At 45.3% G+C, this 17,726-nt stretch overlaps 1 protein-coding gene across 2 annotated transcripts in view; it reads left to right on the forward strand.

The window, feature by feature from the left end:
- Nr3c2 (nuclear receptor subfamily 3 group C member 2) overlaps positions 1 to 17,726 on the forward strand; it is a 341,763-nt gene that overhangs the window by 311,577 nt on the left and 12,460 nt on the right. For both annotated transcript variants that reach the window (XM_036187396.1, XM_036187397.1), the window contains one exon: positions 4,752 to 4,909. In XM_036187396.1, the coding sequence (XP_036043289.1) occupies positions 4,752 to 4,909 (158 nt within the window). The remainder of the gene's footprint in view (positions 1 to 4,751; positions 4,910 to 17,726) is intronic.

The following is a 17,726-nucleotide window of genomic DNA, read 5'->3' on the forward strand; positions in this document are numbered from 1 at the left end:
CCTCTCTCCACAGGTATTGGCCACCTGTCTGTCGTTTGTTGTCTTGGTGTGGGATTCTGAGATTTCTCCCCTTCTGCATTAGTATGTTGTCTACTGATCCTGTCTTTGTCTGGGTCTTGTTTAGGCAACCATTCCTAGATGCCACAGTCTCACATCAGACTACCTGGTCCTCCGTGACCAAATGTCTGACGGATACAACTCGAAGAAAGATTGACTTTGGCTCACCCTGTCATCAGCCCAGTCCATGGTTGTTGGCCCCCATGTTCAGGGTGGAGACAACGTATGACAGAGGAGCTTCTTCATATCAGACAGAAAACAGAGAGGGACAGAAAAGGGACCAACCCCACTTACTAGTTAGCCCTACCTCCTAAGTTTTCAGGACGCCCCAGAAGAGGGCCACCATCTAGGGAGTGTGTTCAAAGATGAGCCCTACAATGGTGACACATTCTAATCATAGGCCATCTCCTGAGTGAAGAACAAAGAGCCAGTGGACCCTTGTTAACATCACAAGGGACAGTACAGAGTCAGGAACTGGGTGTAGCCATAGGGTCCCACGACAGATATGACAGGTGATATGGCTTGAGCAGAGAAAGCTGAGAAATTGAAGAAGAGAACTGAAATTGACCATCAAGCAGAAGCTTTCTCGGACTTCTCCAGTCAATTTTGAGAAGAAAAAAGCTGATAGAATTAGGTACCTCAGGAGACAGGGGAAGGCAGCAGTAGCCTTAGCAAGGCAATGAGTGCTTGTTTCTCAAACTCCATGCAAGAATTTTCAAACAGAGAAGAAAGAATTTTAGGAAGCTCCCCAGGGATGGAGTTGAGACCCGGGGTGATGGCAAGAGGCAATGTAGGGAGGAAAACTCTGAACCAAACACAGCAGCCACTGAGAAACCAAGAGGGGTTTTGGATATCAAGAACCAGCAAGGGTGTCATGGCGAGTAGCATGGAACAGAGGCTAGGACGATGCCTGTGAGGAGAAAGGTGTGTGTGGTCCACACCCAGCCCCACTTAAAGGACTGTGGAAGACGGATCATCTTCCTAAGAAGGGAGGCTAGAACTGCATGGCTCAGGGTAGAGCAGTCAGGCAGAAGTAAAGTTCCAGCTGGTTCTAAGGAGGAAGCCAGAACCAGGGATCAGAGCAGAGGGATTGTGGGTAACAGCTTGGCCTCGTGAATGCGGAGCCTCACAGTTTAATTTGTTTTCTACACACTGTCTAGTTTAACACTCAAAACACCCCTGAGAGTCTAAGAGCCCCATTAGAAGGTGGCTCAAAGGGAGACCCCTAGATGGTATTGGTTAGTGTACTGCGTGAGTGAGGACTGAAACTCAGCTCAGCTTCACTGAAGGCAGAGCCTTACTGCTTTCCCAGGGACCAGCATGCTGGCTGCCTCTGAGGTGGGTAACAGCAGCAGGGGCAGTGAAGAGGAGGCAGTATGGTTGGCTCCCAGGGCAGACCTGGCAAGAACAACCACTCCACAGCTGTGTTTGCTGTGGAGGCTGCTCTTAGGCTCTTGCTTATTTTCAGTGAATCTCATGCCCAGGGCAGGGTTCAGGCGTCCCAGTTTACCACAGACTCGGCCATTCCTCACTAATTGCATCCAGCCCATCCCCTGTGCAGAGTAGGTGGGGAAAAAGCAGGCCCTCTCTCCTGCTCCATGGCCAGTCAGGGGCTTCCTCACAGTCCTAATTTTCCTCCCCAGAGCATAACTTTGCAAAAATTATCCTTCAATTTAGTAGAAGTGATTTAATTCCATATTGAAACCACACTGCTCACTAGTCTTGTTTAGAAAAATATTTCCCTAAAGCATTAGATGGAAGGTAGACCTAAAGCGAAATGCATTTTCTAATGCCTGTTTCTAGTTCTTTACAAATCTGACTGCTTGGACTTAGCTTGTACTTATACTGTTTACATCCAGTTACCCTTTCATGTCGCAGCTTCTGATGTCATTTTTAAACTGCCTGAATTAATTTATTAGCTTCCAACTTACTTAGGATGCTCAATTCTGAAAGAGCAAAATTAAAAGGTAGGAATGCCTAAGGAGTTTTAGAATCCCAGGCTTTGGCCAGCTTGCTTGCTCCTCTGTGATGGACTGTATGAAGCCTGCTCTTTGGCTATGGTAAGTTTCATAATGAATGGCCAGCCTCTCGGGATTTAGCAGGTGATATCAAAAGAATCTCACGTTCTTTGCTTAGAGAGGAAAGCAGCCTGACTTCAACCTCATGGCTCTTACTCTTCTCCAGCATGTAGGTTCTGGAATTGTTCCAACAGGCCTGCTGCACTTAATAAGTCAATTCAGAAATTCTGGGCAGACATCCAAAATTCGAGGTTTTGCTTAACTTCCCTTTATTTGTTGATCTGTTTCAACTTCTAAAAAATGTGGTTGGAAAATTGAGAAATATATCTCAGTATATTATATTTACAGCAATAAAATGTAAGTGTTAATATTTGATAGGAGAGGATATCATTCTGATTCTTTGATAATGCAACTGTCAGTAATATGGGGGCTTTGGTTAATCTAGTTGATATACTGAATAGCATCACAGTAGGAAACGGCACACCGTCCTTAAGTGGAATTTTTTTCTCATCTTTAGGTAGCACCCACACGTAAGTACCCCTTGAAAAAGGCTCACTTTGAATGGCTTTGGAACTTCAAACACTGCTAATCTGTTGCTGGGCAGCAGAGATTAGTCTTGGCAAGCTTTCGGCTTCCTTTAGAAAGTTGCGAGTTAGTGGTAAAATGCTGGTGGTTAGTGGATCTGGTTTCACTGTTAATATGCCAGTCACTGCCGTCTTTATTTTTTAAACTTTTAAAAAGAAACTATTTCTGAGGGGCTGCAAAAATGGCTCAGCAGTTACGGACATTTGTTCTTGTGGAGGACCCAGGTTTGGTTCCCAGCACCCACATACTGGTTCACAACCACTGGAAACTCCAGTTCTAGGGATATGATGCCTTCTTTTGACCTCTGTGGGCACCAGGCATGTATATGGTATGCATACATATATGCAGGCACAAAGAATAAATAAACCTTTTTAAAAGAACAGAAAATGACTTCTTATATAAGGGGTAGTATTTAACTCTTACTATTAAAGTCACACATTTAAAGTCACAGTTTGGTAATCCTCAAGGACATATGTGATGACTTTTAGAGATTTATTATCCTAGATAATAGATGTAAGGAGGCAAAAGTCAAAAGCCTCGATAGCATCATGATGGAGGTTGATTTGTAAACTAATTCACATCTTCATTTGTGAAAACAAGGTTAATTTGGAGGCAGTGAGTGATAACCCTGGTGTTCAGGGCCCTCAGGGACTCCCTGCAGCCACCCAAAAGTGCTAATGACCCAAGAAATCACTGTTTATGCCAGTCACAAAAAATTAGTAAGTGGGAGATTTGATCAAGAGGTAAAAAGGCACTGGGCGGCGGTGGTGCGCCTTTAATCCCAGCACTCAGGAGGCAGAGGCAGGCGGATCTCTGTGAGTTCGAGGCCAGCCTGGTCTACAGAGTGAGTTCCAGGAAAGGCTCCAAAGCTACTCAGAGACCCTGTCTCGAACCCCCTCAAAAAAGAAGCAAAAAGGTAACAGCGGTTTGAAAGTCACAGTGCTAACATCACAAGATGGATTCTCATGAGGCCTCCATCTCCTAAAACCGCAGTTTTAGGTGACTACTCTTCATAGTTTTAAAGCTACTTATCAACCATACTGGAAAACAAGTGGGAAGCAGATTGCCAAAGAGGCATCTTTAACTGTGAGGCCACAGATGTCTCCTTCCACTGTCCATCATCTGTCCTGGCCGGTGGCTCCTGTCCACAGGGCATGGAAGCGGGCATGGGAGCACATGAGTGTACAACACCGCGAATCCCAAAGTGTTCCCTGTTGGGTGGGGTCTGGCTAGGAGACCCACGGCTTTGTGCATATTAGACAAATGCTCATCCACTGAGCTACATACTCACCTCCCAAAATACTCTTTGTAAGTGAACTTTTTGTTTCAGTGTAAAAACCTAATCACTGAACAAGACAAAAGGAGAGAATACGATTCTTCATTTCATCAGAGTTAAAAGTGAGCATTACTTCTCATCAGTGTACAGAGCAGTGTTGATGTTAGCCCTGCACACAGGCAAACGAATAGACACTTCTGTGATGATGCCTCCACAGTCAGGTGATCCTGGGCAGTCACAGAAACTGCTTATTTGGCATTGTCCGTGTGTTATGTGGCCAGCTCTCATGGTGTCTACAATTGAACTTGAATATGACAATGCTGCCCCAGCTCAGATTGTCCCATGATAGTGACATATGGTGTCCTGCCTCTGAGGCATTGATGAGCTAGGATTTAGAAGATACTCTAAAGAGGGGCCACACACCATATGGGGCATGGTGTTTAGGAGGTAAATATTGAAAATGAATTTGAGCTGCTGTTATTTTACACTCCATAGTAATCAATCCACTTACAGCCCAATTTCCTCATCTACAAAGTAAGAATAATAGAGAGCTATGTGATAATGTTGGTGTCAGAACAAAATGAGCTAATGTATGCAAAGTAATAACCCAAATCTAATAGATAAGTTATTCTTGTGTATGTGTGTGAGCTAGTATTTGCCAAGTATGTAACTGCCATATTTATTCATAATTATAATTAATTAAGACTTGGTCCAGCCTCACAATCAGTATGTGAGTTTAAAATATTAGAGGCTATGGAACTGCAAAAGCTGTGTTTTTCACATGGTGAAATTTATGTTTGTATTCCTTAACATAGTTCCAAAAGATGGCCTCAAAGCCCAAGCTGCATTTGAAGAAATGAGAACAAACTACATCAAAGAACTGAGGAAAATGGTCACCAAGTGTCCCAACAGCTCCGGGCAGAGCTGGCAGAGGTTCTACCAACTGACCAAGCTTCTAGACTCCATGCATGATGTAAGTAGAGCCTTTGATTTCCCTGAAGTCAGTGTTCTTTAAACACACACACACACACACACACACACACACACACACACACACACACACGACTTGACCCAACAAAGCCAGACATGGATATTGGAAGAACTGAAGTGTCCAGAGGGAGATTGCAAGAGTTAAAATCCAGTTAAGGTGGCCATTCTTTTCTTAACCTTTAGAAAGAGCCTGAGTACAGAAGGGTCTGGCTCTGTGCCCTGGACCAGGGAAGGCCCTCAGATTTGCTACAGGTGTCAGATAGAGTTTCACATTTTTGTTTGTAGTTTAGGAGATGTTTGGTTCATAAAAATGTTTGCTTTAACATTGCACAAATAGTGTCCATCTTCCACAACTGTTAATCTAACAACCTAATCTTTCGAAAACGTTATTAGTGGTCCAGGGCCAGCTTGGATCATCTCAATCATTGCCAAACTTTGAATCCTATATTCATTCTTCTTCATAGGAGGCATCTCTCTTGCTCCGGGTAAGTACAGAAAGTGGATTCTGGGTTTGTTTCTGGTTTCATCAATCAGAGATCTAGCTGACATGTTGGTTTCCACAAACACCAAGTCAGATAGCTCTCCCTCTTCTCATTTCTCCTTGTAAGCACTTTTCCAGCACTTGCTCAAAGAATGTTAAATACAGTCGTTCTCAGTGGCTTCTTCCTATTTGTGGAGTTTCCACATCTTCTTCTGGAGAATTCATTGTCCAGGTTTGGCTTGTTTGTTTTGAATGATAAATGACTCTTCTCTGAGGAGAAAAATGTTGACAGACTCAGTGGCCAAGATTCTAGTACTGTTTCTATCAAAACAGAAGTCAGATTACAGCAGTGCAGTGTTGGTCAGGAGGAGAAGGGCGCCTTCTGGTGTTTCAGGTGGAGACCCTGCCTTCTCTGAACTGCTCTGATAACAAAGAGACAAGTTTCTTTCCAGGTGAGCTCAGAGATAAATGGACTTAGTATTATAGTGCATTTGGTTGGAAACATCTTGGAAAAGCGAGGAGATGGTTGTCAAGTCTCACGACTCACCCTGAAGAAAATAAAAGGGACCCAGGTAGCACGTCTTCCCTGTGTGCAGTGTTATGGCACACATCACCTGCATGAGGTCAGATGTACCTTCTCCAACTGACCTCATCGGCACCTAAAAGTGGGATCTTATGGTTTATCCTCAGCGAATTCTGTTCTTTGTACAAAAGCCATGAGTACAATCTAATTTAGTATGTGGGCCTGGAGAGATGTGTCAGTAGGTAAGAGCACTTTCTGACAAGCATGGAGATCTGAGTTCAAATCCTCCAGTGCCCACCTAAAAGCCAGGCATATCTGCACTCCTAGACAGGAGGCTTGTTGGTACCTGCTGGCTGCCAGCCTAGCTCCAGGTTCCTGAGAGACCCTGCTTCACAAGCAGGTCAGAGAGTCATGGAGCAGAGCGTCCAGCATCCCTCCTCTGTCCTCAGTGTGGCTGGGGAGTAGCTGGGTCATCAACCTGATTTTTTGTGAAATTTCTCATCACCAATTAGTGTCTTGGGTTTTATTATTTAGAAATAGTTGGTGTGCGATAAGTTGAACAAATTCAAAATGTGTAGTTTAAGTTTTGCGATAGCCACGCACCCACGCCACTATCACAGCAACCAAGCTGGTGCCCGTGTCCAGCTCTAGAAGTTCCCCTTCCCTTCTGAGGGGGAAGGCTTCCTGTTGGTAGGCACTGGTCTGAATTCCACAGTGTTGTGTTGAAGTGTGTCAGGTAGAAACATTTTTTGTGAGCCTCCTTCTGTAGACATGACTACTGGGGCTCATTCATGCCATTCATGGTTCAGAGCTGTGGAGTGCTCCGTTTTCAGAGGTCTCTGCATGGTACCACACTGAGAGAGTAGTCCACAGTTTATTCATGCAGTCTGATTGTTGATGGGCACCTGACAAGTTTCTAGCTTGGAGTATTCCATGTAAATCCTGAAGAATTCTGCACCAGTCTTTGTGAAAAGATGGACACTTCTCTTTTCTTGGGGTAATACCAAGTAGTGGAATTCTTGGTGGACATTACACATACGTTTTTGTTTTTATGAGAAATGCCAGAATGTCTTCCAATGGTTCCAGTTTTACATTCCCATGAGATACCTGAGCATGACGCATGTCCTACACCTAGCCGATGACACTTGGCACGGCTGTTTTTAGTTTAGATGTTCTGTTTGCTGCATGTTGGCAGTCACCATGGTTTTTAATTTGCATCTTCCTAATGGCTGATGGGGTTAGATACCTTTTGTACACTCATTTGGTGAAGTATCCATTCTAGTTTTTGCCTGTTTTTTCCTCTAAATTTTGTTGTTGGTTAATTGTTATGTTTTATAAAGCTTTTAAATAGAGTAGCTACACACACTACTGTTATCCAGTATGTGATTTTTAATTATTTTTTCCTGATCTGTGGCTCTTCATTACATTCTCTGGGGGTGGGAAATGCCTTTTGAAGAGCCATTTTATGTGAATATGAACTTGATGCAGAATGTAGGGAGGTCAAAGGACAGCCTCATTGCTTGAGACAAGGGCTCTTCTTTTCTAGAGTGGTGTACCAGGTGAGTGGGCCCTGGAGCATTCAGAGATCGCCCCAGCTCTGCCTCTTGTCTCCCTGTAGAAACGCTGGGATTTCAGACTCTTGTACCCCATACCCAGTTTTTCTGTAGTGCTGGACATCCGAGCTCAGGTAGTTAGGGTTAGGGTTAGGGTTAGGGTTAGGGTTAGGGTTAGGGTTAGGGTTAGGGTTTAGGGTTTAAAGTTTAGGGTTAGGGTTAGGGCTTAGGGTTTAGGGTTTACGGTCAGAGTCAGGGTCAGGGTTTGGGTCACATTCACACAAGCTCTTTTCCTGTAGCTACCTTTCCGGCCCAGACTTTTTTTTTTTTTTTTTTTTAGTTCAGCAAGTGCGCTGGTTTCTGTTACCGTAACAGAAGCTCGGGGTTAACTTGTAAAAAGAAAGCTGTTACTTTACTTCACCGTTTCAGGGGCTTCTTTTTCTTGACTGGTTGATCTGGTGCTTTGGGGCCAAGGCAGCACATTGTATCTGGTAGTGTGTAGCAAAGCAAAACCAATCAGTTGTCTGGGAGCCAGGGAACAAATAGAGAAGGGGGTCCCACAATCCACTCACTTGGAGTACACACAGGCACACACACTTCCAGGGAGCCAAAGACTTACCTCTAGGCTGCACCTCTGAAAGTTTCTGCACCTCTCACTAGCAGAGCCTGCCACACATGTGTCATGGGTTGACATTCACAGCAGTAGAGTTTGGAGATTGTCCCTGACATTGCAGTCATGTTTTCAGGGCTGTGTCTGGAAGTCCTCAGGTTGGCCGAGGCCACAGACCTCCCCTGTCTTCCTCCCACAGCTCTGTCCCTCCCTGTGCCTGCTGCCATAGAAACCGCTCTTTCGTGGTTTGTTCTGGTGTGCCCTGAGCATTTCTGGCTCCTGCAAACAGAATGATATATTCAAATCATCTTACTCTACCTTGGTGGAAGGGACCCATACTTTTTGGAATTGTTCTTAACCAGGAATCTTTTATTTTATGGTATCAAAACTGTTTGCTCTTAAAGGAGGTCTGAGAGAATCATCCAGCATGCTTTCTTTACATCCCAGTCCAGAAGAGAATGCTGGGAAACACATGGTAATTCTCGAGGGGCCACTCTAACACCATGCTGACTGGGCTTGGGAATGCCCACAGGGTTTTCATGTGAGTAAATCCTTTAGTCAACATTGTGGTGCTTTCCTCAAAGGAACAAATTGCTACTCTGCACACGGGCTGTCCTTCCAGCCTAATTCTGGCCACTATAAAAAAAAAAAAAAAAAAAAAAAAAAAAAAAAAAAAGACCATTTGTTCTTAATCCTCAAACAAGTGAGAGTCACTCAACTGTAGATGCAGCTGCGCTTCCAAAGCTCTCCTGTGTGTGGGCCCCAGACATATGGACTTCTACATGGTTCACATATATGTGTGCAGAACTGTGCCAAGGTGACTGAAAGGAGCATTCTCCAGAAACACATCCTGACAGCTGGTCAGCAGCTTTTCTGAGTCAGAAGCCCCCAAACATCCATCTTTCCCCCAGACAGTGTTTCAAGGGGCACCGCTGTGGGAAGACTCCAGAGGTAGGGTGTATTCGGCATTGGTAGGTTTGGGTGTTGTGTGTCCAAACTAGATCGATTGTTTATTGTATTGGAGAGAATTGGCAATCATTTTCAAGCTATTACTAAGAGATGTGGACATTTCTTTAGGTATATGAAGCTTGTGTCCCATAAATGTATTGCTCTTTTCCAAGCATTTGCAGAAGTTAAGGACCTTTATGGTCTGATCTGTGGTATTTAGTAAATACAACAGAAGACAAGTAGCGTCTCTTGAGGCAAAAATGCCCTTTCCTATTAAATATTGCAAGAGTTGTGGTTTTATTTTGGTACACACACTTTACAAAAATATGCCCACACCTAGTAATATAGACCATCCCTGACCTAATCAGCTTAGAGACTATAGGGGTAGAAGGAATCCAGGTACCGAGGTGTGTGTCACGTGAGCTGTGGGGCCTGGAGGGCACATGCTCCTGTGATTATTCCCTGGTGGGTGAGCCCCTGCCGCTGTGCACCCAGACTGAAAGGGCAAGCATGAGCAGGATGCTCACCCTCAGGGAGCTCCTACCTGCAAGAGGAAAGTTTTCTGTCTGAAGTGCATGGCTGTGTACAAGGGAAACTAGATGGCGCTTGGAGGTCAAGGCAGGCACACCATGAATGGTGGGATCATTACATCCCTTATAGTGGACACAGCTCATAAGAAGATGTTGGAGCCGGCTGTGCTTTGTGGAAAGGTGGAAACCTTTAAGGGGTGTCAGAGAACCCTTGTAGAAGCCACAGAGGCCCAGAGCATGATTTCTCTGGCTTCTGAGGAGCAGGTGGCAGCTGAAACTATCCAGGCTCAGTGTGGGAACCTCTGACACCCCATGATGAGGAGGAGTACAGGCCTGCAGCAGCTGCTCATGGTAGGCTGGGATGCACTGGGGAAGCCTGGAAACCCACATCTGGTAGAACTGCACACAGCTGTGCTCCTCCCTGCTCCCCAGGCTCATCTTCTGGAACCTGTCAGTTCTGTATGGCACAGCCACACACCCTGAAGGCTGTCTACCTGGTTCTTCATTAAGTGTCCCAGGTGGTCAGGAGAACTGTGGCTAAACATTTGCTCTGTTGCCCAGTTTCCGGGGTGGATGCTTGTGCATGTGACCATCACACCTAGACAGAACTTGCTTCCTGGCGGGCAGGCATCAGCCTGTCACTCAGATCTGTTCCCACAACTGAAGGGGAGGCACTGAGTGTGCTCTCGCTGTGTGACTGGAGTCTGTGGTGCTGTGGGGAATGCTGGACAGCTGAGGTAGCTCTTGTCTAGCCGATCTGGAGCCTGGGAGCCTCCCCTGGGCTGGGTGTGGGGGCGTAAACCCAGTGATGGACCAAGGAAGCACCAACACGAGGTAGAGAGGCGTTATGTTTTGGTGGCCCGATGTCGGGGTCACTCACACATCCTTCAGTATTCTTCCTGCTCCTTAGGTTCAGAAGTGTCTCTGCATGCAGGCTCAGTACTGGCCATTTCCTTCCCGACTCATCCATATGTGATTTGAGAATGACAAAAACCTACTTTAAGCATTGTTTATAGCCTCAGTGTGCACGCCAGGAGTGCGGCTCTGCCCGCAATGATCGGGTGCTTGCTCACTCGCACTCCGCGTGTTGTAATCTTTCTGGTCAGCTTCTCTTCAGAAAAAGTTCTGACACCAAAATAGGAGCCAGCCACAGAAACTCGAGTGCCACGGACAGAACAAACATGGCCCATGGCCCTCCATCAGCCTACACATGTATACTTCTCTTCATGCTTTGGTCCTCAGTTTCTCCATCCTTAAAATGGGCATCACATCATATTATAAAAGGTTTTGAAGAGTGAGTGACATACGAGGCAACCGAATAAAACATTCATTCTCTCTTTTCCTGTTGCTCCACTGACAATAAATTGGGATTATTTGATTCCATGATTTTAATAAAGCCCCCAGGCTGCCAGTACCACAGGCGTCTGTGAGCGAGCAAAACCCAGAACTGTGCAAGTGTTTCGTGTAATTGCTAGCAGCGGTGCCCTGCCGCCTTCTTTGCAGAGACTATGACTAAGAAAGATGCTAAATAAGGTTGTTGACTGCAGTCATCTGAGCGAGCAAGGCCTCATCTCCCCAGGACCAGGGAGCGAGCAGGACAGAGATTTCCACCAGTGAAGATCTCAGACACAGGGTAGAAAAGCTGTTGCTGTCTGGCCAGATGGTGAGCCCAGTGAATAACGCCCAGTCATTTACACTGTCCGCTTTTGAGTTCCCATGGTAGGTAGGGGCTGGCATTGCACTCACAAGTTTCTGATTTTATGTGTGGTCCAGCACTTCCCTGGGTGAGCCGTACCGATGGATGATTATTACCTTTTGAAACATGGGTATAGTGGATAAAATAAGCACCACAGGCATTTAATGTCAGGTGTGGTGACAGGCCAGTAGGCCTGGCAGCCAAGCTTTGAGGCCAATGTGGACTGCATATGGAGTCCGTGCCCTGCCTGAGAATCTTTTCAGAATAAATAAATAGGGGCTGGAGAGATGGCTCAGTGGTTATGGGAGTTTGGGCTCTTTTACAAGACCTGAGTTCAATTCCCAGCACCCACATTAGACATCTCACAATGACTGTAGCTCCAGATTTCAGTGCCTTCTTTTGGTCTCTCTCTCTCTCCCTTTCCCTCTCCCTCTCTCTCTGACACACACACACACACACACACACACACACACAATTGAATGGTCCTAATGGGTCTGAGAAAATGACTTGAGTGTTTTATAAATAGTCTGTGGTCTAAGGATTGGTGGTGTTAGATGTTGGTAGCTGAAAGAGCAAATCCTTGAAGAGTTTTGTAGGGTGCCCTGATGGGGTGTTCCTTCATCGGTGGTCTAAAGGTGACCTCAATTGGTGGCTCGGCTCATGTCTCCCTTCTCTGTGTATCTGAGAAAGAAGAGGAAATAATGACACAGAAAGACAGCAGGCCTCTGTGCTGAGGGATTTGAACCACATGCCTAGACTAAGAAGCTGCTCTGTCAACTTGACCCTGTCGTGTATCACAGCTGACGTTTAAAGTCATTAAAATTGAGTCCTCTAGTGCCACTAGCCACAATTGCAAATGCCCAGTGATGTATGTGGCTACTTGCCACAGAGTTAAGTAGTTCTACAGGTGCATCGGAGAGCAAGCAGGGAAGTCGTCATCAGGAAGCTGGTGCTGAGGTGCAGGTGAGAGAGGGTGGGCTGGGGGTAGGGCTTCGGGCCAGTGAGATGTGCAGGTGATCACATGGACGGCAATGAGGATGTGGAGGATAAGGGAGCAGTGGAGTCAGGAAAGGAAGGCCTGATGGGAAAGGAAGCAGGTGCCTGGTTAACACAGGGCTGTTGGGGGAAGGGCAGAGAGGGACATTCTCAAGGAGAGGCAGCCGGCTTGTTTCAGATTTGAGCCATTAGGACCTTTCAGAAGAAATGTCCCCCGAGCTCTGTGGACGAGGGCAAGCTGCTGATACTGACTTGGGAGGTGGCACCACAAAGTGATCCCTGAAGCCTGTGGATAGACAAGAGGAGGGTGTGGAGCTGAACTCACAGGACAGATAGTGGCCACAAGACCGAAAATAGAGAAGCAGCTGAGAAGGGACTGGGGGGTAGTGCTGATGAAATAATAGAAAAAGTGGGATGACCTGAGTGTGTACGTACTGTGCAGGGGATGCCCAGGACAGAGGCTGAAGGAAGGACAGATAACAGAGTCTGAAGACATGGCTAGGACAACCAGGAAAGGTTGTGGAGAGCAGTGTTATGGGTGCTGGGGATGCAGGTGCAGGTCCTCATGCTTACAAAGCATTATTGTTTTGACCTTTTTTCAAAGTTTTGTAAGTGTGAAACACACACACACACACACACACACACACACACACACACACACACACACACACTGAGGAAGGGTGAAATACAAGAACACTAAGCCAGACCATGCCTGCAGGTCCTGGGTCTGCAGTCTGTCTTGCTCTCCAGCGTTCTGATGCTGTCTGCCCCTGGCCAATGGGATGTGCCTCTTACTGCTTCAGATTCTCTTTTCATCAGAGGCCAAAGTAAGATTCCAAAAGCCCGATACAAACTTAACCTAACGTTCAACTTGGAAACATAGAAGCAGGAGTTGGTTTAGATTTTTAGTCCGCTCAGTGTAGTGTACATCTGCAAGAAAGATCTAGGAAATATTGAAAACAAAATTAGGGAAAGTTCATACTTCTATATACAGTAACATGCCAATGCATTCTGAGCACAAGCCTCTCATTAGACTCCCTTTGTTCGACAATGTTCTAATTATCCCTTTATCTTTCAGCTCCACTTCTTTCCCATTGTGTCATTTTTCTTTGTGTTTTCACGTGTACAATAGACCTTATTCACAAGAAGGCGGAGCCATGGGCTAGAACAAGGCTTGAAATACAAGGAAACTTAAACAGGATGGAAATTAAATAAATTTAAGTACCAAAAATGTAGTGGAAATGAGTCCCTCTTGCTCATCACAGCATCCAAATAACAGACTTTGAAGCATTAGTATTCACCTCTGACCAGAGACAGAGGCGTTCTTATAAAATTGGTAATCAGAATATAAGTGCTAGTAGATAGGCAGAAGCACAGAGCTTACAGAAATGCCCTTGGCTTTGGGAGGATGCTGGGGGGCTCCTCTTCTCACCAAGGGGCTGTGCAGAGACTTGCCCAGGTTGCAGGGGGTGCTCTTAGTCTCAGTGGTACAGGGGCCTCATCCTGATCTAGAGCCCACCTCACAGGGGTCCCCAACCTGGAATTGTAGGCAGAGCTCACATAAGATCCAGCATCTGTCCTTGTCTCAGTTACGGTTTTATAGCTGCAATGAGACACCATGACCAAATCATGACCAAATGGGAGGAAAGGGTTTATTCAGCTTATGCTTCCACAACACTGTTAATTACCAAAGGAAGTCAGGACAGGAACTCAAACAGGGCAGGATCCTGGAGGCAGGAACTGATGCAGAAGCCATGGAGAGGTGCTGCTAACTAGCTTGCTCTCGCTGGCTTGCTCAGCCTGCTTTCTTATAGAACCCAGGACTACCAGCCCAGGCATGGCACCACCCACCATGGTCTGAGCCCCCCTCCATTGATCATTAAATGAGAAAATGCCTTACAGCTGGATCTCATGGAGGCATTTCCTCAACTGAGGCTCCTTCCTTTCTGATGACTCTGGCTTGTGTCAGGTTGTCACAGAACCAGCCAGTGCAGTCCCTAAGTGCCTCTTTTGTGCCTGTCTGATACACCGAGTACGCAAACTTTTGACCCAGAAGTGCCTTTGAGCCTTCAGGACTCTCCAAAACTCAGGCTGGAAGAGATCCTGTCGAGGCTACCAGGGCAGTGGCACTCTGGAGCCTGTGTGTTCTGATAGGAATCCATGGTAGAGTGCAGCGTAGCCCTGTTTAAGGTTAGATTTACTTTGGGACAAGTCAAATGCCATCAAGTTGTTGTGGGAGGCAGTCTTTTTAATTTTGTCACATGTTGCTGAGGTGGAACCAACCACAAAGAGCAGAGCCACAAGGTCCTCTTATGTCTCCTGTGCTTAGGACACACCCTGCTCACATGCACTGGGAAACAGGGAGTGGCTTTAGAACCTGGTTCTTGACTTGAAGGGTTGTTTGTTTGTCTGTTTGTTTCTTTGGCTTTTTTCTCATACAATATATTTGATTGTATTCTTTCCAACTTCCCCCAGATGTTCTCCTTCCTACCCATCCAACTTCATGTTCTTTCTCTCTCAGAAATCCCTCCCCCCAAAAGACAAAACTTACAAAACAAAACACAGCACACACACACACACACACACACACACACACACACACACACACACAACCATGGAGTCCATTTGTGTTGGTGAGCTGCTTCTAAGCATGGGGCCTGCCCTAGAGTGTGGTTGATATGCCAGGGCCGCTCCATTGAAGAAAACTGATTTTCCCTCCCCCAGCTGGCATCCATTGCAAAGAGCTTCTTGGTTGGGGGTGAGGCCTTGTGCCCGCCTCCCTTCTCCACTCTGGGGTTGTGGCTGGCTTAAGTTTGTGCAGGTCCTGTGCACACTGCCACAGTCTCTCTGAGTTCATATTGCATCAGCCTGGTTGTATCTGGAAGACACTGTCTCCTTGGAGACATCCACCCTTCTGGCTCTTTCTGCCTACTCTTCCACATAAATCCATGAGCCTTAACAGGAGAGGTTTGATGAAGATATTCCATTTATGACTCAGTGCTCCAAAAGTTTCTCACTCTGGACACATTGTCCAGTTGTGGGTCTCTGTGTTAACGGCCATCTACTGTAAGTAGAACCTTCTCTTATGAGGTTGAGCAATTCACTGCTCATTGAGTATAGCAATATGGCATTAGCACCATTCTTCTACTTTGTTCTTTTAGCAGAATAAAAGTAGTATGTTTTCCTCTAGGACCCATGACCTATCTAGTTTCAGGTTCTTGCCTACTTTGTCAGTGTAAGGTGTAGATTCCATCACATGGAGTGGGCCATAAATCCAATTTAAATAGTGGCTGGCTGTTCCTATAGTGTTTGTGTAAATATTGCACCAATGTATCTTGCAGGCATCTCTCTATTGTAGGCCCCAGAATTCATAGCTGGGTGATGTTGATGGTTACTTTTCTCCCTGGTAGCATGCCATGAATGCTAGTTGGTAAGGGTGAAGCTTTTCATTGGGCATCAGCTTGATATCTCCATGGTTGATGACGTAAATGGTGTCTTCAGCAATAGGGCCTTACCATAAGGTTGTAGAGGACACCAATAGCCATGGCAATAGCCTGTGATGTTTGGGGTTCAGTCCATGGGACCCCTTGGTCAATCACTCAATAAGATGTACCTATTCCTGGTGCTGGGTTTTTAACTTGGTGACAAAATATGTCAGCTGGGAGCATTGTCTCCCCTAATATGTAGTAGCTGCATTTCAATTTCTTTCACATATGTATGTATTTAGGAAGCTACCATAGAAGTAGTTTGTCTAAAGGTCTTTAGTGTTGGCTGTCCCTCTCATGGTCCCTCCTTTGCCCATTTCATCCTAGTTTCATCCTCCTGCTTGCCCTCTCTCCCCTCCTAACACCATGTTCTCTTTCCCCTTCGTGGAGACTGTCTCCTCACCCTGGTCCCCCCTGTTCTCCCTTTTCTGCGGTTCTTCTAAATGAAACACACATTCTTCAAACTTAGATGCTGACATCCATATGAAAGAGAAAACATGCAGCATTTGCATTTCTGTGCCCAGTACCTCACCTAGATTGTTTTTAACTCCATCCACTTATCCGCAAATTTCATGATTTTGTTTTTCTTAATAGCTGAATAATATTATATTGCATAAATGTGCCATATTGTCCTTATCCGTTTGTTACTTGTTTTGATTTTTTTAAGTGATTTTTATGTGGCAGAATGTATTGCATGTTATTTTAAGTGGCACTAATGCAGTACCAGTAAGTTCCTTTATACAGTTGTGCAGTTCCCCCCATCCTTATCTCCAGACAGAAACATCCCACTCTGCCTCCTTTCCACCCAGGCAAACACAATTGAGCCTCTGTCTTACAAATTTCACTGTTCTGTGTTTGTTGTATAAGTGAAATTATACAGTATTTTTCCTCATATATAGCTTTCTTCAAGAGTGTAATATTCTTGAGGTTCACCATGCTGTGACATGTACCAGAGTCTCATTCTTCTTTAAAGCTGAAAAATTGTGTGCATGTGTGTGTGCACGAATCATTTTCTTATCTTTTTATTTCTATTTATCTATTTATTTTAGATTATCTCCAGCTTTCAGCTAGTATGAATAATGGGGCTGTAAGCATACACACACACACACACACACACACACACACACACACACACACACACACGCTTCTCTGTTATTTTCGGTGGAGACTCAGTAGATGATTGTATGGGAGTTCTCTCTAACTTTTTGAGAAGTTGTCAAACTGTCTTCCTAATGCACAAAGGTTCTGGTCTCTCTATATCATTGAATATCACGTTATTTCTCTTCTGCTTTGGGATAGCAGGCATTCGACTTGGTGTGGATGTAAATGTGCCTTGGCTCTCATCTCTCCTCTCACCAGAAGTGTTGAACAGCTCTTCCTGTATTAAAGAGCATTTGACTTCCGAGAATGACTCTGGGTTCTTGGCCCATTTTAAAAATCACTTTGGTTATTGTTCAGCTGTGGGAGTTTTTGTTAATATAGTCTAGGTATTAGCCACTTATCAGATACACAATTTTAAAATATTTTATCTCCTTCTGTGGGGTGCCTTGTGACTTTCTTGGTAATGTCTTTGATACCTGGCTTTTAGTTTTGATGTAGTGCATTTTGCTTTTCATAGTTGTTGCCTATGGTTTTGGTTTCAGATCCAAGAATAAACCTGTCTGATTTTTAATGAAGGCCAAGTGCCTTACATAATCTCAGTGGAACACTTTCCAATGTTCACAGGTCTATTTATGGAACACTTAGACTAAATAGTAACTAGCCATTTGTGACCAGTAAACCTATTGGTATTTTTTGAAGTTGATTCTGTGTCTTTTGTCCCAACCCCCATCATTAAAGCTGGCTGAGTCTAGTTTTGTTGCTGGGAATGGAAGCAGGGCTCTGCACATTTGAGAACGCCTCCCCATACTGCACTACATCCCTAGACCCACATGACTAAACTTTGTACTTCGAATGTAATGCTTCCAGCTTCCTCCTG

The sequence above is a fragment of the Onychomys torridus genome, chromosome 5 (genome assembly GCF_903995425.1).
Source record: "Onychomys torridus chromosome 5, mOncTor1.1, whole genome shotgun sequence".
Classification (NCBI taxonomy): Eukaryota; Metazoa; Chordata; class Mammalia; order Rodentia; family Cricetidae; genus Onychomys; species Onychomys torridus.